The sequence below is a fragment of the Strix aluco genome, chromosome 5, assembly GCF_031877795.1.
Source record: "Strix aluco isolate bStrAlu1 chromosome 5, bStrAlu1.hap1, whole genome shotgun sequence".
In the NCBI taxonomy this organism is placed as follows: domain Eukaryota; kingdom Metazoa; phylum Chordata; class Aves; order Strigiformes; family Strigidae; genus Strix; species Strix aluco.
The window spans coordinates 15,718,935-15,734,815 of NC_133935.1; the positions used below are offsets into that span (position 1 = coordinate 15,718,935).

Consider the following 15,881-nt stretch of genomic DNA (forward strand, 5'->3'; position numbering starts at 1 on the left):
TAGTGCTTTATCCAAATTAATGAATTAACACTCAAAAAACCCCCACTGAATGAAGCTAAGTATTATTAAGCTGTTTGATAAATCACATCCCAGTATTTCAATTGTTCGATCTTAAAATGATATTCTAGAATCTAGAACAAATGGGTCCAATTTTGAAAGGGACTGAGCCCTCAACTGTAAGTGAGAACTACTCATATTTGCATCAATATGACTTGCAAGAGACTGTTTTAGAAACCAAAGTGGAAAACATCATGAAACAGCTCAGCTTACAGAAAGCAAAATTCCTACTGTGCACTGAAGTGGATCATTTATGTTAGATGCATCTAAGCTGCATGCCTACTTGGGTCTTTTCAGTTCCCACTTACTGCCTCGAATGGGACTGGGGCTGGGGGAAATTCTGACTAAATCAACATGAGTTATTAGCATGATGTCTTTACACTGACTGTCTGCACAGGAGTGAATTTGTTACCTAGCTTTTTAATGGCACAACTGAAAACACTGTGATTGCCTAGTCTAAACGATCTGCAATTGCATGTCTCTTTCCTTTGTACAATGTATGATACTCTACATCTCAGATGACTCTCCAAAAAAGACAACTTATTTAAATTATCTTAATTTCTATGCTCTACTAACATTAAACCATTGAGAACAGGTGGCTCAGGAAATTGCTAATGCAATTCAAACCACCTCCCATGTGGAATGCCAGCCTGTACTCAGGCAAATGTAGTTCACGATCAAGAATTACTAGCAATGGTCATTTACCATCCCGTGTGAAATGAGCTGGTGACCTCAGTCCAGTTCCTGTTGCAGGCAGGCGTGCATATTACCTCTGCCACCATCGCAGTTGGCAATAAATGGTCACTGTTTGCAGTTTCAGCAGGGAGGCAAAGGACCAAATAAGCTTTCTGATGGAAGTGCCATCTTGAGACTGGAGGTGGCCTTCTCAAAAAAGATTGCACTATCATGTCAAGACAAGGTTGACAAAGGCTTGCAGAACTACCAAGCAATCTGTCTCTTTTCAATGAACAAGAGAACATCAGTTTAAGAGTTGGCGAATCTGGTTGTTTTTACCAGAATTCATTTTGCTTTACTTTCCTTTACTGCTCCCAGAAAAGTATAAGATATGTCTGCCAATGGGAGTACCAAAAAGCAGAGTATTCTGGAGAGATATTTTCTCTGTGTGAGGTTAGAGTCAAGATCATAAATATAAACACCCAGCTCTGTATCCTGTGCCATTCCAGAAGAAAGTTTCACTTGCCCATCCCTGATGATGGAATACGGGTAATTCTTGTCTATATCTGATCTGAATCTGATTTCTCACATTTAGAGGAGTGATGGAAAGTGAGCAAAACAGCAGAATTCTAGCAGGTCAAAACTCCTGATTACTACTAAATTTACAGCACAAGGCTTCAAATAATCTACCCTGATAAATACACCAAGGAATGGGAAGGGTTGGAAGAGGGGGCAGAAGACTAGGAGAAAGTCCTGAAAGGTCACAAAAACTTGCTCCAGAAGGAGCTACAACCACAGCCAGCCTCCCATTCACTCAGACCTCTTCCTCGGCAGTAAAAGCACCAAAGGCAGCCAACTGGGTTTTCCAGGATCCTCTTAAAGCAGAAGAAACAGCTGTTCTTCTGCCCTCCATTTGCCCTAGGCAACTGCTTGTTTGGCCTGTGTCCTGGGATTTGGATCACTGCTAGGCAAAATTTAAAAGAAATGTGAATCTATATGCTTAGGCATGCAGGTCTGAAAGTTGAACACACACTGCCATTTCTTTTCCTCACTAATTGACTGAAACAGATAACAGACGTGAACAGCTCTGATCTCAAGAGACCACTAAGAGGGGCCTCACTGCTCACAGCAATGATGTGGAATCCTTTTGCCTGGGCTTGAGAAGGTCTACCATGTGATCTGCTGACTGGATATTTCCTTTGGAATACATGAATCTTATATTGTGCTCAGTCAAGACAGGAAGAGGATTATAGCTCTACACATGAATACTCTGTCATACTATTTAGCTTGGCATGTGACTAGTAAATTAACCAGAAGGACCATGAATGGATGACATACCTGAGGAAAAACAAATTACAAATATGCTCTTTCGGCAGAGCAGAACTCAGCATTTGATTTTGCAGGTGCAATCAAGGTGTCTTTGTGAGTACAATTAATTACACTTACGTATTCAGAAGTGATTAAAAAAACTAAGCTAATCTGTCATGGATGAAGTCTGCCTACACAAGATGTTTGGTGAAGTTCCTGAAATAGATAAATGGGAAGAAATCAGAGATGCCCAGAATGGATATACAAAGATGCCCAGGAATGCTGCTTTGTATCTACATAGAACAGACAGGTGGATCATTTACATAGACCAGTAATAGCAATAGCAAGTCTCTAAAAAAAGTGCTGAATCTGCAAAGTGAAGACACTTTGCAACTCAGCAGAATTTAGAACTATTTTAGAAAGTTAATTGTTTAAGACCTGCTTATTTAGCCCAAAGAAAATTTGGAACATTTCTCCCATAATTTCTATGATTTTTCATGGATGCAAATTCTTAAGTCTCTTTTTACTTTTCTCCAGTTGGAAAAAAAATTGCAGAAACAGTGCAGCTGTCACAACACTGTGAACACAGCCAGAAAGAGTGACTCACAGCTTAAACAAGGTGAACTTCATCTTTGATTTCAGTTTTCTCTACAGACTGTTGCCATCTCTTACCACTAACTGTGGTGGTCTAGCTGCAGTGTGTCAGGAGGTGGAAGATCTAGGCCCCAAAACACTTTCTTGAGTTGAAAAATGAAAGAGAGAGGAAATTCAATTTTTAATTATGTACAGACACAAATCCAAGTGTAGGTAAATTGAATCAGCAGTGCTTCAACAGTGTGCACTCCTCAGGCTAGGCTCACAGGCACTGTTTATCCAATCAGATACTAGATAATCTTTAACCACTGTCCTATGTGGTCCTTGAGTCCACCTCTGATACAACAGATCACTTTCCATCTGTCAGATGGTCATCATCCTCCACTACTGCTGACATCCTTACCTGCTGATCAGAGTATCCACCTGGAGAAATGAGGAGTTTACATTTTAAAATTGTACCCAGAGTATCACTCTCCAGATATCCAAACACAGACTATTGCCTGACACTTCATTACTGGGGACTTTTTCTGCTCCCATTACTGCTTGGAAACCCTTCTCTTTGCAGCAGCTGTCTTAGAGGCTTGTCTCCTTCAACGGAGTAATGAAGATAGTAGTAATACCTCCTGTAGATCTGCTATTACCTGTCTCTTTGCAGGATGGCCAATGGTGGATCTTCTTCTTTGGTCCTACTACTGCCCTTCCTATGTTGTAGGCACAAGTACTGAGGCCATAATCTTTGTGAGGCATCAAGTCCTCTCTCCTGTTCAGAGATCATTTTCTCTCTCTTTTGATTAAAAGACAGGGGACTTCAGGGCTGCCCACTCAGGCAACAGGTACAGGCTCTGACCAAATTCATTTAGAGCTCATTAAAGGAGGCAGGATGTTAGTAACAAAGAAAGAGAGGATCGATAGAAGTCCTCATACCATATTTATCCATGTACATAAAATGGCTGTAGGCACCCAGTCATGCCCAAATATGGAATTAGAGCCCAATTCTAAGAGACCTTTTTTAAAAAATCTTGTGAGGAATGTTTGTTGGCTTGATTCCTCTAATCATGTGTCTCCCTAGGGGCAGTAAAACTTTTAAACTACTGAGGACAATATCAATTGTTTTTAATCAAAGCCACTAAAATGATGTTTTGCAGTGAGGGTTACACTGCAGAACTGAAATACAGCTAAATGTCTAGATGTCTTAGGAATACTTAAACACTAGAAGGAATTATCCTGCTTCTCTGTTCATCCTTAGAAAAGGTCAGAGGGAAATGATCTCTTCTCTCTGCATCATGTTAAGCTTGTAATCTGCACAATAGAGAAGATGGACTTACTGAAGAAGAAATGTGCCCAAGACACTCTCCAGGGAAGATTGTCTCCCACTAGGCTGTGCTTTAGAGATACTAAGCAATGTGAAAATTTCTCATGTGAGAAGACATAATTTGGCAGGAATCTCATCCCACAAATGTGAAGGGATTTGTCTCATGCTCTATTCCTCCTTCAGTTCCACTGACTTCCAGAAATTTTACTATAATTCCCTTCTTCTATGGTGGTGTGTTTCGCTTACAGGGGAGCATAGAGTTGTCCTCTTCCCACAGAGTACAGGTAGGGGTTTTAGGTAGAGGAACATGTTACAGGCAAAGAGTTATCTTGTATTCCTTTGATTTAGTCAAAAGACTCCTTCCATGCCATTAGGAATGCCATATTTTGCTACTGGCACAGCAATAGCCTAGGCCTTCTATTATGGTTCCCGAGATCAACCCACCACTGCCCGTTGTTTTGGTAACCAGAGAGTAGGAATAGAAATACAAATTTTAAAAAATAAACAATAATAAAACATTTTCCTGGTACTGCTTACCCGCTAAGTACACCGAGAACCAAGTTAAGTACAAAAAATGACCCTATGATGATTAGTGTAACAAAATAGATCCAGGGCCAGTCCCTTCCTATGGCATCATTGACCTGGAAGAGTGGAATGATAATTAGTGAGACAAGCTCAGATTCTGAGCACTGCAAGGCTCCAGCCAAAGAGATCCCAAGTCACCAGCAGTAAGATTTTCAATAGCCAGTTTTCTGGAAATTTATGACAGGTTGACATTAGCAATTTTGAATGCCCTGAGGTTGAATTTCTTTGTCAGAGAGTAACACCTCTTCTGTTACCTGTATTGCTATTTGCAATGTTTGAACATTTTGTCAAAATATTTGAGAGCTGATATGAAGCTTCCTTGGATTCAGATTTTTAACACCTCTGAAAGAATCCTGGTGACAGGGAAGAACCCTTATTATGGAGTCTTGCCCTGTAGCATTGGAAAAAGGACACCAAAACTGTCAGCTTACCCGCTCAACACACCAAGAACCAGATTTAGAACGAAAAAGGATCCAAAGATGACCAGACTGACAAAATACACCCATGGTAACTCATAGCCCATAGCGTCCTGCATCTGGAAAGACGAAGGAAAGTTAGAAGACAGAGAGGGAAAGCAGAAATGATTAGGCAAAGGAACAGATGGAAAGGTTTGTAAACAGAGCCTGTGGTTGGTTTACACATAATCATAGCAAGTGTTTCTGTATGTTCTTTCTGATGTGACTGCTACTTTGATTGCTTTTTTCTTCCTAGATGTTTCCTTACAGGCAGTGATTAATATAGGCTGAGATATAACCATGTGCTGTACTGGCATTCCTTTGGATGCTCAAAGTTGTGGACTGTCACTTTCTGGAGTTTACTTACAGCACCACAAGGGTACATCCAAAGACTTCTAAACTTCTAACCACTGCACATACATATGATTCTTTGCTGCCAGTGAAAATATTGCTAGTTTTTACTGAGCATTGCCACAGTGTGTTGTCAGATCATGTTTACTTCCCATGTGCAGCACAGGTACACATACCTCATGTGGTAACTGTGGGCAAATACTGATCTTTCCCTGGAAATGCTCTGGTAATCTTCACAGTTTACCACAGTGAGGGCAGTAGCTGTACGCTTTTGAGGAAGGTCCTTTCAAGGCCCACCATGTTCTGACCTGGTCAAGTGTTTTCTAAAGCTGTCTCGCAAACTTCCTTTTTCTCCTTGAAGAATTAATCTCTCCTTCAAAATGTGATTCCTACACAACTGAATACTCAGAGAATTTGAGACTGTAAGCTGAATGACATAAATGTAGGTCTGGCTTTCACACTACTACAAGCATCTGCAAAAGAAGCAGGCAGACTACTGTTTTAGCACCAGAACCTGTGTTATGTGTAGAGCAACTCTAGCACGTAATAAGATATTGTATATACTCTAAAAGCATCTAGTACATAAACACTCTTTTATCTTGAAGTCTTCTTCAAAATTATGCAAAGTTTTTGGATACCTTAACAGAATCTCACTTTCATGATGGTATCAGAGAGTCCCTTTTTCTTTACTTTTCATAAGCATCTCCTGAGCCAAACATAGCATCATTAAAGAAACAGATGGTGGTTAACATTTTCAGGAGCACGAAAATGATTTATGAATGTAAATTGCAGACTTGAAAGTACCTAAAGGCATAAAGCGGCCTAGGTTCCCTTGTTTTCCATGCTTTTAAAAATTTTACCATACATTGTCCTCTCCTTTCAGGAAAACGCTCTCTCCTTTGCAACTTAAGCATTTGTTGTGATCACAGAAGAAATATTCTTCCATACATGGGCACAGAGACACACTTCAGGGGAGGCGATCTGACTCAAGATTCATAACAACTCAGGGAAGGAATTTCAGACCTTCAGTAAGACAAGGCAGGAGAGTAACACTAATATAATCAGTTCTTTGTGGATTGAAGTCCATTATCAATTTTTCTTTCAAAGTATAGTCACTAAAGTCCTTGTTTGGCAATAGTCCACTGTCAATGAGCCGATCCAGAACTCTATCTCAGGGCTCCTTCAGCAGAAGAACTGAAGCAGACTCATTAAAAAATAAGCTCAAAATCTGACTCTATGAAAACAGTTCATCAGCTCCTTCCTCATAGGATTAATACATTTGGTGGTCAAAAGAGAGTACCCAAAGATCTAACATTCCCTAATGCATATTACTAGCTTCCCTTTTAATACTTTCATAGAATTATTCAGTTAGTTTGTAAATAATACTATTATTCTTTATGTTTTCAAGCCACATTTCATCCTACATGACCAAAAAAGTAGACACCTCTGGTGTGAAACACATCAGTGCTTTAAAGAGAACAAAACACCATGGTATATAAAGATCGAAGCAAATATTCACCTGAAATCACAGTGGAGAAATCAGGCAGGCAAAATGTAACTGCCCAAGTTGGGATTAAGTGAAGAAATGAGGCTTAACATCGTCTCTCTTCTACAAAGAACACCACTATCTATATAAAGCAGTCCACACAAACGAGTATGGATGACTTTGAAAAACTGCCATAAGAATTTACCAGTGCAGGCACAATGATGACTTGACTTCCCTCTAATTATGATAGATGGTGATAAAAAAGCCTCAGCTGTATGATATTTATCTATTGGCAGTTGGTTTTTTGGTTTTTTTTTGTCAGCTGAGAAAGTCAGCTGGAAAAGTAGAACTTCTCAAAGCTGTGATACAAGTGAATCCTAAAGAGCAAAGGCCAAGGTGCTGTGTACACAATTCAGGTGCATGTCAGGGTGCCTTTTGTACTATTCTGGCATGAAGAAATTTCCAGGATGGCAAGAAGCTTCCATCGTGGCCTGGTAAAGTATATAAGTAGAGTATAGTGTACTTTGGTTATTCCCAATGCCTGCACAATTGCATAACAATTGTACCAACTAGCATCAACACAAATTAGTCCTGAAAAATAGACCTGCATTCTGGTACAGCAGAGAATTTGGGACTTCTCAGGCTGAACACTTAGGAGATCAGCTTTTTCTCCATTTTTATTGCCCAGTCATATATGTAACAGAGAGGCTGAGAGTCAGAGACAACGATAGCTTCCCAAGTGTAGAGAAACCATCAGTATTTGGCAGACAGCTGAGTCTGTTGCTGGACTCCCTAATGTTTGGTGCTCTCACGTCTCATTTTCTTTAGTAGAAGGCAAGATTATGCCATACATTGTGAGACTGAGCCACAGGTGACAGGAATGTACGTTATATGGTGATATAACATCAGGTATTTGGTAAATTATGTTAAAAAAACCCCTTGATAAGGAGACAGCATAGTCTGAGTTTACTATTTGTTCTTGAAAAACATTGGCAGGAGAATGCTGGGATATAGGCTGCTTGGCAGAAGTTGGGGGGAAAAAAAAGGAAATAGACTTACTCCAAACAGTAAGAGCAACATATCAGCATTTAAGAAACATTAAATTCTTGGTGAGGATTGTATCCTTCCAAATATCTGGAAATGCTTCCTGCAAAAATGGAAGTCCAGGATGGACTGTCCTCAACTGAACAATGCTGCTATACAGTTATCATTAAAAACCTTGCACCTGTGTTTGCGTGAAACTGCTTCCTGGAAACTTATCATCATTCTGCGAATATGTAACTACTAATCACGTGTGTATGCATACACATGTCCTGTTGACTGCAGCTGGAGGCTTTCACTGCAAGCATAACTTAGGTGGTAGAGCTGATTTTTTCTGAATTATGCCATTGATGTGGAGAAGCTGCAGAGGGTCATGACAAGATCAGGAGTGTTACCATTTGCACACTACTGAGTGCAGAACACAAGGTGTGCAAAATATATTTTGTACTGTTGTCTATAGTGAACAGAAAATGATTCAGTTATAGGTTACCTCTCTAGGATGGACAGTACAAATTCCTGTACAAGGTTCAGCTCTCTGGTCACTGAGTGTACTTTTTCTCCCCAGGTGTTTACTATTAATCATACGAATCTCAACAGAAAAGGTGGATCATCTAAATTTACAAAGACTAAATTTACAATGAACAAAGACTAACAGCCAGTGTAGGTCTGAATTATAATATTCCAGCTACAGCAGTCAAGGTGATTGCAACCTGATGTCCACTTAAGCATGTATGGGACAACTGTTAGGTCAGCTGGGAGCACAGAATTGGTGGGAATCTGCAGATTGTCATTTATAGAAATAATTCCACTTTCTGAGTAAAACTGCCTGACCTTTCACAGCTCACATCTCAACACTCACATCTCACTACTCACAACAATGAGAAAGTTGGTACTTTTCTGAATGTTAAAGCATCATCTCTCAAAGACCTCAGAAATAAGGATCTCAGATTCCTTCTCATGATTTGGTACATATCCTCTCTGGCACCATGGGGACATTTTGGCTCACTATGCTCCAGCTTTCCAACCTGCAAAGTGGGATACTACATTGCCTCCCTGGATACTGTCAAAGAAACCACTCAGCATCATGACGAAAAGAGGGTATTTCAGCAATTTGAGGTTGATGGACCTTGTGTACTGGGGAAGAACTCTTCATTGCCAAGCATCCTTAATTGCTGTCATGACTATAGCACTTCAACGTCCAGTTGAAGGCTTTTCTCTCAATGATACAGATAATGTCCTAGAAATAACACTAGGATTTTTAATTCTGTAGTTTGCTGATCAGAATTACAACCAGCAGTTTCAGCCAGGGGCCAAGGAATAAGAGTCTATTTATCTCTATAAATAGCCTTTGTGCCTATGTTTTCTGGTTCTTCAGAAGACATAGGTGAAGACATACGGGTAAAGCTGCAGGAGATATGCATGCTTTACTTGTTTAGGGATTTTTTTTTTTTTTCCCCAGGGATAATAGTCTGGCACATTTTGCAAGTATCTCATTCATTACACAGGCATCATAGTTCAAAGATAATGTCAGAGGCATATTATCTATTAACATAATGGCTAAGAATCACCAAGCACACAGTGGAGGTCTTTCGGTCACTTAATGGGAGGGGTACACAAAATTCACACACTCACACCCTGACGTTTGTGCCAAACGTCTTTCAAAAATAACTGAAAGTTACAGGAAGAGTTTAATCCATCATAGAAGGACAGCTGTCACTGGAAAGCAGCAGGCTGAAGAAAAAAATGAAGTCTGTCTTGTTCAGTGCACACTACAGGAGAGCTGCAGCTTAACAGAAAGTAAGTTAACTAGGACACCAGGGCTAGGCTTCTATTGAATAAATTGCTGATTTCTAATGACTATAGAATGTTATGATAGCCTTTTTTAAATACAAGTCAAGTGTTTCAAGTATTCTATAATGAAGTGTATAACCTTTCACAGAGTAACATTAATCAAGAGGAGCAGAATACTCAATAAAATTAAAGGGCAGTAAATTTGGAAATTTTGCGTAGAAATGCAACATATCTGTTGAATTCACTGCCTCAGGAAATAATCCAGCCAAATGTAATGGTTATGGCCAATAGCAAGATGTCTAGTTGAAACCAAGTCTTTCTTGTAAGGATATAAAACTGGAGAATACTGGAAGCAGTAGACAGCAGAAAGAAGAGGTATCAGTTGTCGCTGAATATATATTCCTGCTTAAATCCTTCATTTTGAAAACCATCTTTTCCAGGAGAAGAACTTAAGCACCTTTATAACTTTAAAGATGCATAGAAGTGATTTCCTCAGCTTAGATCAAAGATCAAACGGTAGCCTACTGGCAAGCACGGCTCAGGTGAGACATAAAAGGCCATGCCATACTAATGTGAGATTTCAATATTTATTACTGATCAACTACAAAGTAAAGAGGTTTGGATTAAAACATAAATTTTCCTTTTCCACTCCTTCTTTCCTTCTCTTCCCATGAATGTTTGGGTGAATGCATTTCATTCACACATATGGTCATGGAACTACAACTTTAAACTCTGCTTAAACAACACTAGAAACCTTTTTAATAGGATAATGCACTGTTTTGCACTGTGAGAAAAAAATGTTTTCCCCCAAATGTTTTAGTCAGAACTCAGGTACAAATACAATTAAAACAAACATAGGATGGAACTTCACCCTTCACAGCTACAGCTGTGTTGACAATATTAAAGGGAAAAAAAAAAAAAAATCCACATTATAGACAGGTAGTAAATCCTACATCTCAGGCAACGGCTACGTGGCCTATAAAGGAAAGTACTCCTACACTTCTATTATTTTTTTGGCTTCCATCATATCTTCATGCTGCTTTCATGATAGTTAAAGCTTTGCTTTGTTTCTGAAACTTTCGTCATACTAGATATATTACATCAGCAGAAATAGCTGAGGAACAAAATACTTATCCCAAATGAGAAAAAGGATATTGCTGGTAGTTCCTAAGAACATCCAGCTAACGATTGTGACTAGCGATAGCATGATTTTTGAGGCTGCTCTGCAAACAAAAAAGAATTTTTTCAATTAATCATTCTCTTCTGTTTAACTTATCAACTGCAGAGTCGATTTGGGCTTAAGAACACCTTGGCTATGCAGTACTTGCAGTCTTCACCTTGAAAGCTCTCGCTAGCAGGCAGAGGACTTGTGATGCGAAGGTTTGACACCTTTCTTTCAACTTCTCCTTAGAGATATAAAACATCTGACAACTGTCTCTTTAGTGGTCATGCTCTTAAACAGCTTGTAGGTAGGTAATTGGACTGTGATTATTTAGACTGTGATACAAATAAACCAACCTCTAAATATGCAAAAAATGAGTATTGTTGGTTATCTCTGTTAACAAATCCTGCACATTGCATTTTTCTCTGATCTCTAAACAGTACACTGCTTATGTGATACTGTTTTATTTCATGTAATACTTGTGATAAATATATTAATTATGCATTTTGCAACTTACTGTAAGCCCCACTGCTCTTAGTATTGCTTTTAACAAGGAAATTATTCATTGTTATTCACAATTTCTAACTTTTTCACAAAACTATAAATGCTTGGAATAAGCCCCAGAAAGATTTCAGTGAGGCGACACAGAAGTAAAGGTACAGTAAAAAGGGACACAGTACTAAAATTGACTTTCTATGTATGTCAGGCTCCATAAGCACTTTTTCCAGCCTGTGGGGCAAACTAAGGGATTGCTTCTTTAGCACTGAAATCCTACTCATCCTGAATCTGCTGATTTGTTTGGAGCCTGAATGGTGTGAGGCTGCTGCACATCATGTCAATAAAGACATGAAAAAGCACATTTTTACCTGAGAAATTCCTGGCTGGTCTCCACATACACAGCATGTATCCATCTGACTTCACCATTCACAGAAGGAGCAAGAAAAGGATCACATTTCCTATTACCCATCATATCCTTAAAGCTGGATTTAGACTTAGTATTTTATTATCCTAAGGATGAAGATTCCACCTTGCAGATCATTCAATATTTAAAATCTAATTAGTTGTCTTTGCTCGGCTGGTTTTTAATCCAGTACTCATGTATGTGCATAATTTAAAGCATATGAATAATTCCATTGAAGTCAGTGGTCAATATTATTGTTTCCCGCAGAAATTAATTCATATGCATAAGTGCTTTGCTTGAATGGGATGGGGCACAGGATTGTGAGAAATACATGGTAAGGAAGTAATTTTCCGAAATTCCCTGGGAAAAATTAAAAGTTTAATGTAGGTAGTGACTAAAAATGACAAAAAGGTTTAAGAATTTCAGTCTAGACATTCTAATGCAAGATGAGAAGTATTATAATTTATATTGTCAGCCTGAAATACTCTTTCAGCCTTCCTGAGTCTTTAAGACAGGTGATAAGGGGTGGGAATTTACGGTCTCAGAGCTGACTGAAGGTAAAAGGACAGAGATGAGGGTAAAAAAATACAAAACTCCAAACCTTGTAACAAACAAACAAAAAACCCCTAAAATAAACTAGACTTACTTGCATGGATTTAGGAACAATGGAATAAAATTGCTTCTGAATGGCTTAAAAGGACTCAAGATGCCTTTGCTCTTATTCTGGGTAGAATTTCTTTCTAAGCCAACATTCTAATAGTCTTAAAGGGACTCCAAGTCACAGCTTCTCCTTATGACTGTTCCGAAATACTCCACATTTTATAGCTGGCACTATCAGATGGATGCAAAGAAGAGACTGGAGAGTTCAACCCAGTTTCAGTCTGAACTGATGATACTCAAAGAAGGAGCAGCACTTGATCAGTTGCTCCTGGTTTTTTTTTTTTTGACAATCACATTTCATTTCTTTTGAAGTACTGAAGGAGAAGGCAAATTTAAAGCTCAGTGGTTCTCTCCAAGTACTTGCTTTTAAGGCTCTTCTTACTGTGTTACCTCAATTATGGAATTTTACAAATTCCGTATGTCCATTCTATATGTACATATAGACATCTATAACCTTTTTCCAGTGTCTTCATCAGAAAGGCAAGACAGACCCAAATGAAGACAAGTGCATAGGGATCATGAACCAGGACAGAGAATGCTCCAGACAGGTTATTCTGCTATACGGTCACTGTAGGATAAAAGCGAAGAACGTAGGCAAGATTAATCACGTGTGGGCAGTGGGAAGAATAGTAAGATTCCTGTGTATACCTTGGTTCCCCAATTGTTCAGTATGCTCTGTAGTGATGGAAAGAGCAAATTAAAATTCCCCTCTGAGCTAGAAATATTGGCAATTTGTACAGAACTCTCTGCAGGAGCTAAATGGAGCCATTAACTGAGAAAGGACTGTCTCGATGAGGAGAACAGAAACTTCAAGGGAAGACATTAAATTGCAACAGAGAACCCTTGAGAAAGAATCAAAGAAACTGCAGCAATGGAAGATTACTCCAGAAGGGAGAAGGGGAAGGGGGCAGACAGATCTGAGAAGATGAAGTCTGCAGAGGTTGCTTCTTCATCCTTGCTAACAAAGACTACGTTGAATCTGCTGTTCTCACCCAAGTACACCTTCGCTGGTCCAGGTGAACCGCAATTCCTGGTTTATTTTAGAAAAACTTTGGGTATAGCTAGAGTTCATTGCTACACTGCCTGATCTCCCTGACAAGAGGGTGAAGTCTGCAGAACTGACCCAGCTTCCCACATATCACTATAGAGAAGACAGGTGAAAGAAGTGCTGAGCTCAACCACAGTCATGAGAGCACACACTCCTGCATCAGATACACTGTGACTGGCTTGAACTTCTTGGAGAGACTGTGTAAAGGCAGATGCTGCTGCAACCTGTGCAAGAACAAGGCTAGAGTGGAGATCTATAAGCACTGCCTTATAACCATGTCAGCTGCTTGATCACAAAGTGAAAACATCTAAAATAGCTGTTCGACCTTCTGTAAAATTATACAATTGCAGTGGAATGCCATTTTGCTGTTATATGAATTCCCTTCAATGAAGAACACATAAAAGACGCGAGGCAAACTGTATTTGCTTTTTGTTGCATGCAGTATGCAGGAAGTGCATTGCTACCAGTAGAGTTTGCCAAACTTATTTCTTTGTAACAGCACGGTGTCGTATTTTCATCACTCATTAAATACCGGCGCCACCTTTTCAAGGATATGCACACTTTCTCAGCCGGGAAAGATTGTATAAAGTCTAAAACACACGTTTAAAAAAACAACTTTAAACCACCTAGCCCTGGTTTACTGATACTGTATGCTGACACTGAATCCTTCCACTTTGGTTTTTTTTGTAGTTCCTAGTATATAACCACTGGACTTTACAACATTATTTTGCTCTTTGGTAAAGTTCTATGTTCATATTTCAGCTGTTTTTGGTTTGGGTGCACATTGTTTTTATAGTCAGCTGTTCTTTAACAGACTGAGCTATTATGGGAAATATAAGGTCTCTGTCTGAGAGTGGGAAGACAATTAAAACTTGCATTCAAATTCCAGCAGGTCAAAATGTCTGTGGTGCAAAATGATTGAGCTGAACTGTTTTTCCACTGCAAGCTATTTCTGTTGAAAATGCTTACTGATCCCCTACATCTATGGCACTGTAGTTTGTGCTTGCTGGAGAGGTAGGGGGGCAATCTTGGCTTGGGTGTGTTTAGTACTGTCTTAATTCAATCTGTAATTTTAAATGGTGTTCACACAAGTTGACTGTACAACTTCAAGTGATGACAAAGGCCACTGGCATTTAACTTCACACTTTTCATTTCAAAATAGAGGAAAAAAAAGTTAGGCTCTCCCTTGATTTAAAGAAAACATCAGTGTTACTGGGCTTTGTTTTCACAAACTTGCAACATTTATTACCACTAGCAATGTTCCAAAGGGACATGCATTACCATGGCAAACCGACTGTCTGAAAAGTGGATTTTGTTGACAAAATCTCAGCATATTAAATTTTGTTAGTGCAAGTACCACTGGGAAATTCCTATAGTCAACTATATCAGGGGAGAGAAAACAGGAAGCTACCATTTACACCTCCTCCCATCCCACCTACACTCTTTGTGCTTTTTTGTGGGACTTCTCTATTTTTCTGTGAAAACTGGAGGGGGCTACGTACCTCTGCAGCATGTTTAGCCATACAGGGATTCTGAACTCCCACTGAAAACATTAGTTACACAGTGAGAATTCCTTACATCAAAGACAAATTCTGAGCTCCAGTAAGCCTCCTGCTTTGCCACCTCACTTTCTTTCTCCAGGTTTAATATGTAAAAGAGAAAAAAATAATTAAATGTATTTCAATTCAGTTTAGTGTAGAACATGTTACCCAAAAGTGAAATATTGGAATTCATTTATTGCTAAGTGATAAAGCAATTCACATCCTAGAGCGTGCTGGAACTGCTGCACTTTGAGGATGTAAATAATTCCCTTTAAACTATTCCCTCAAATTTTCTTTTTTTTTTTTTTCAATGGTGTCTCAGGTCACTCTCTGTCTGCATTGAGGCTGACTGTGTCATACAGACCAGCTAGGAAAGAACAGGCCATACACTGACCCAGGCAGAGTTCTTACAGACGCTAGGCCCAGCCTGAGCAGGTCTTCAGGATTTTCCAGAAACATGGCCTGGAGCCCAGAATACCCAGCCCTTGTTCTTGATCCATTCTGCTTGTCGATAAAGATGACTGACAGTCCATTTTCCCTACCTCTTCCCTATTCAACAGCTAACATCAATAGTGACATTACTTTTGCCTTCTTATCACATTACTCTTCTTGGTCCCTGAACAGTAGATCTACTTAGAGGAGACTCCTGTCATTGATCCATCTGCAGCGTTCTGCCAAGGTCAGGTCCCTATACAGGTTACAGCACCCATTAAGGCTCTCCATTCTCTCACATGACTGATTACATGAACGGGTTAGCTTGTTGGGTGAACTTGCAATTTGCAGAAATGCCATGTAGTGACCTCCAAAAATTATTTCCAATTGTATGACTTAATCAGGATTCGAATTCACGTCTCCAGAGGCAAAAGTGAGTTGACTTGTTCCCACGTAAGTGTGTATAGTTTTTTTTCCCTTTA

General features: G+C 39.3%; 1 protein-coding gene across 14 annotated transcripts in view; it reads right to left on the reverse strand.

Moving 5' to 3' along the window:
* The window catches only part of CACNA1C (calcium voltage-gated channel subunit alpha1 C), a 498,259-nt gene that overhangs the window by 152,222 nt on the left and 330,156 nt on the right, over positions 1–15,881 (reverse strand). For 12 of the 14 annotated variants that reach the window (XM_074826102.1, XM_074826112.1, XM_074826108.1 and 9 more), the window contains exon 8: positions 4,963–5,066. In XM_074826102.1, coding sequence (XP_074682203.1) covers positions 4,963–5,066 — 104 coding nt within the window. Of the gene's footprint in view, positions 1–4,483; positions 4,588–4,962; positions 5,067–15,881 lie in introns of all 14 variants that reach the window. The other 2 variants (XM_074826113.1, XM_074826100.1) reach the window with 2 other exon arrangements.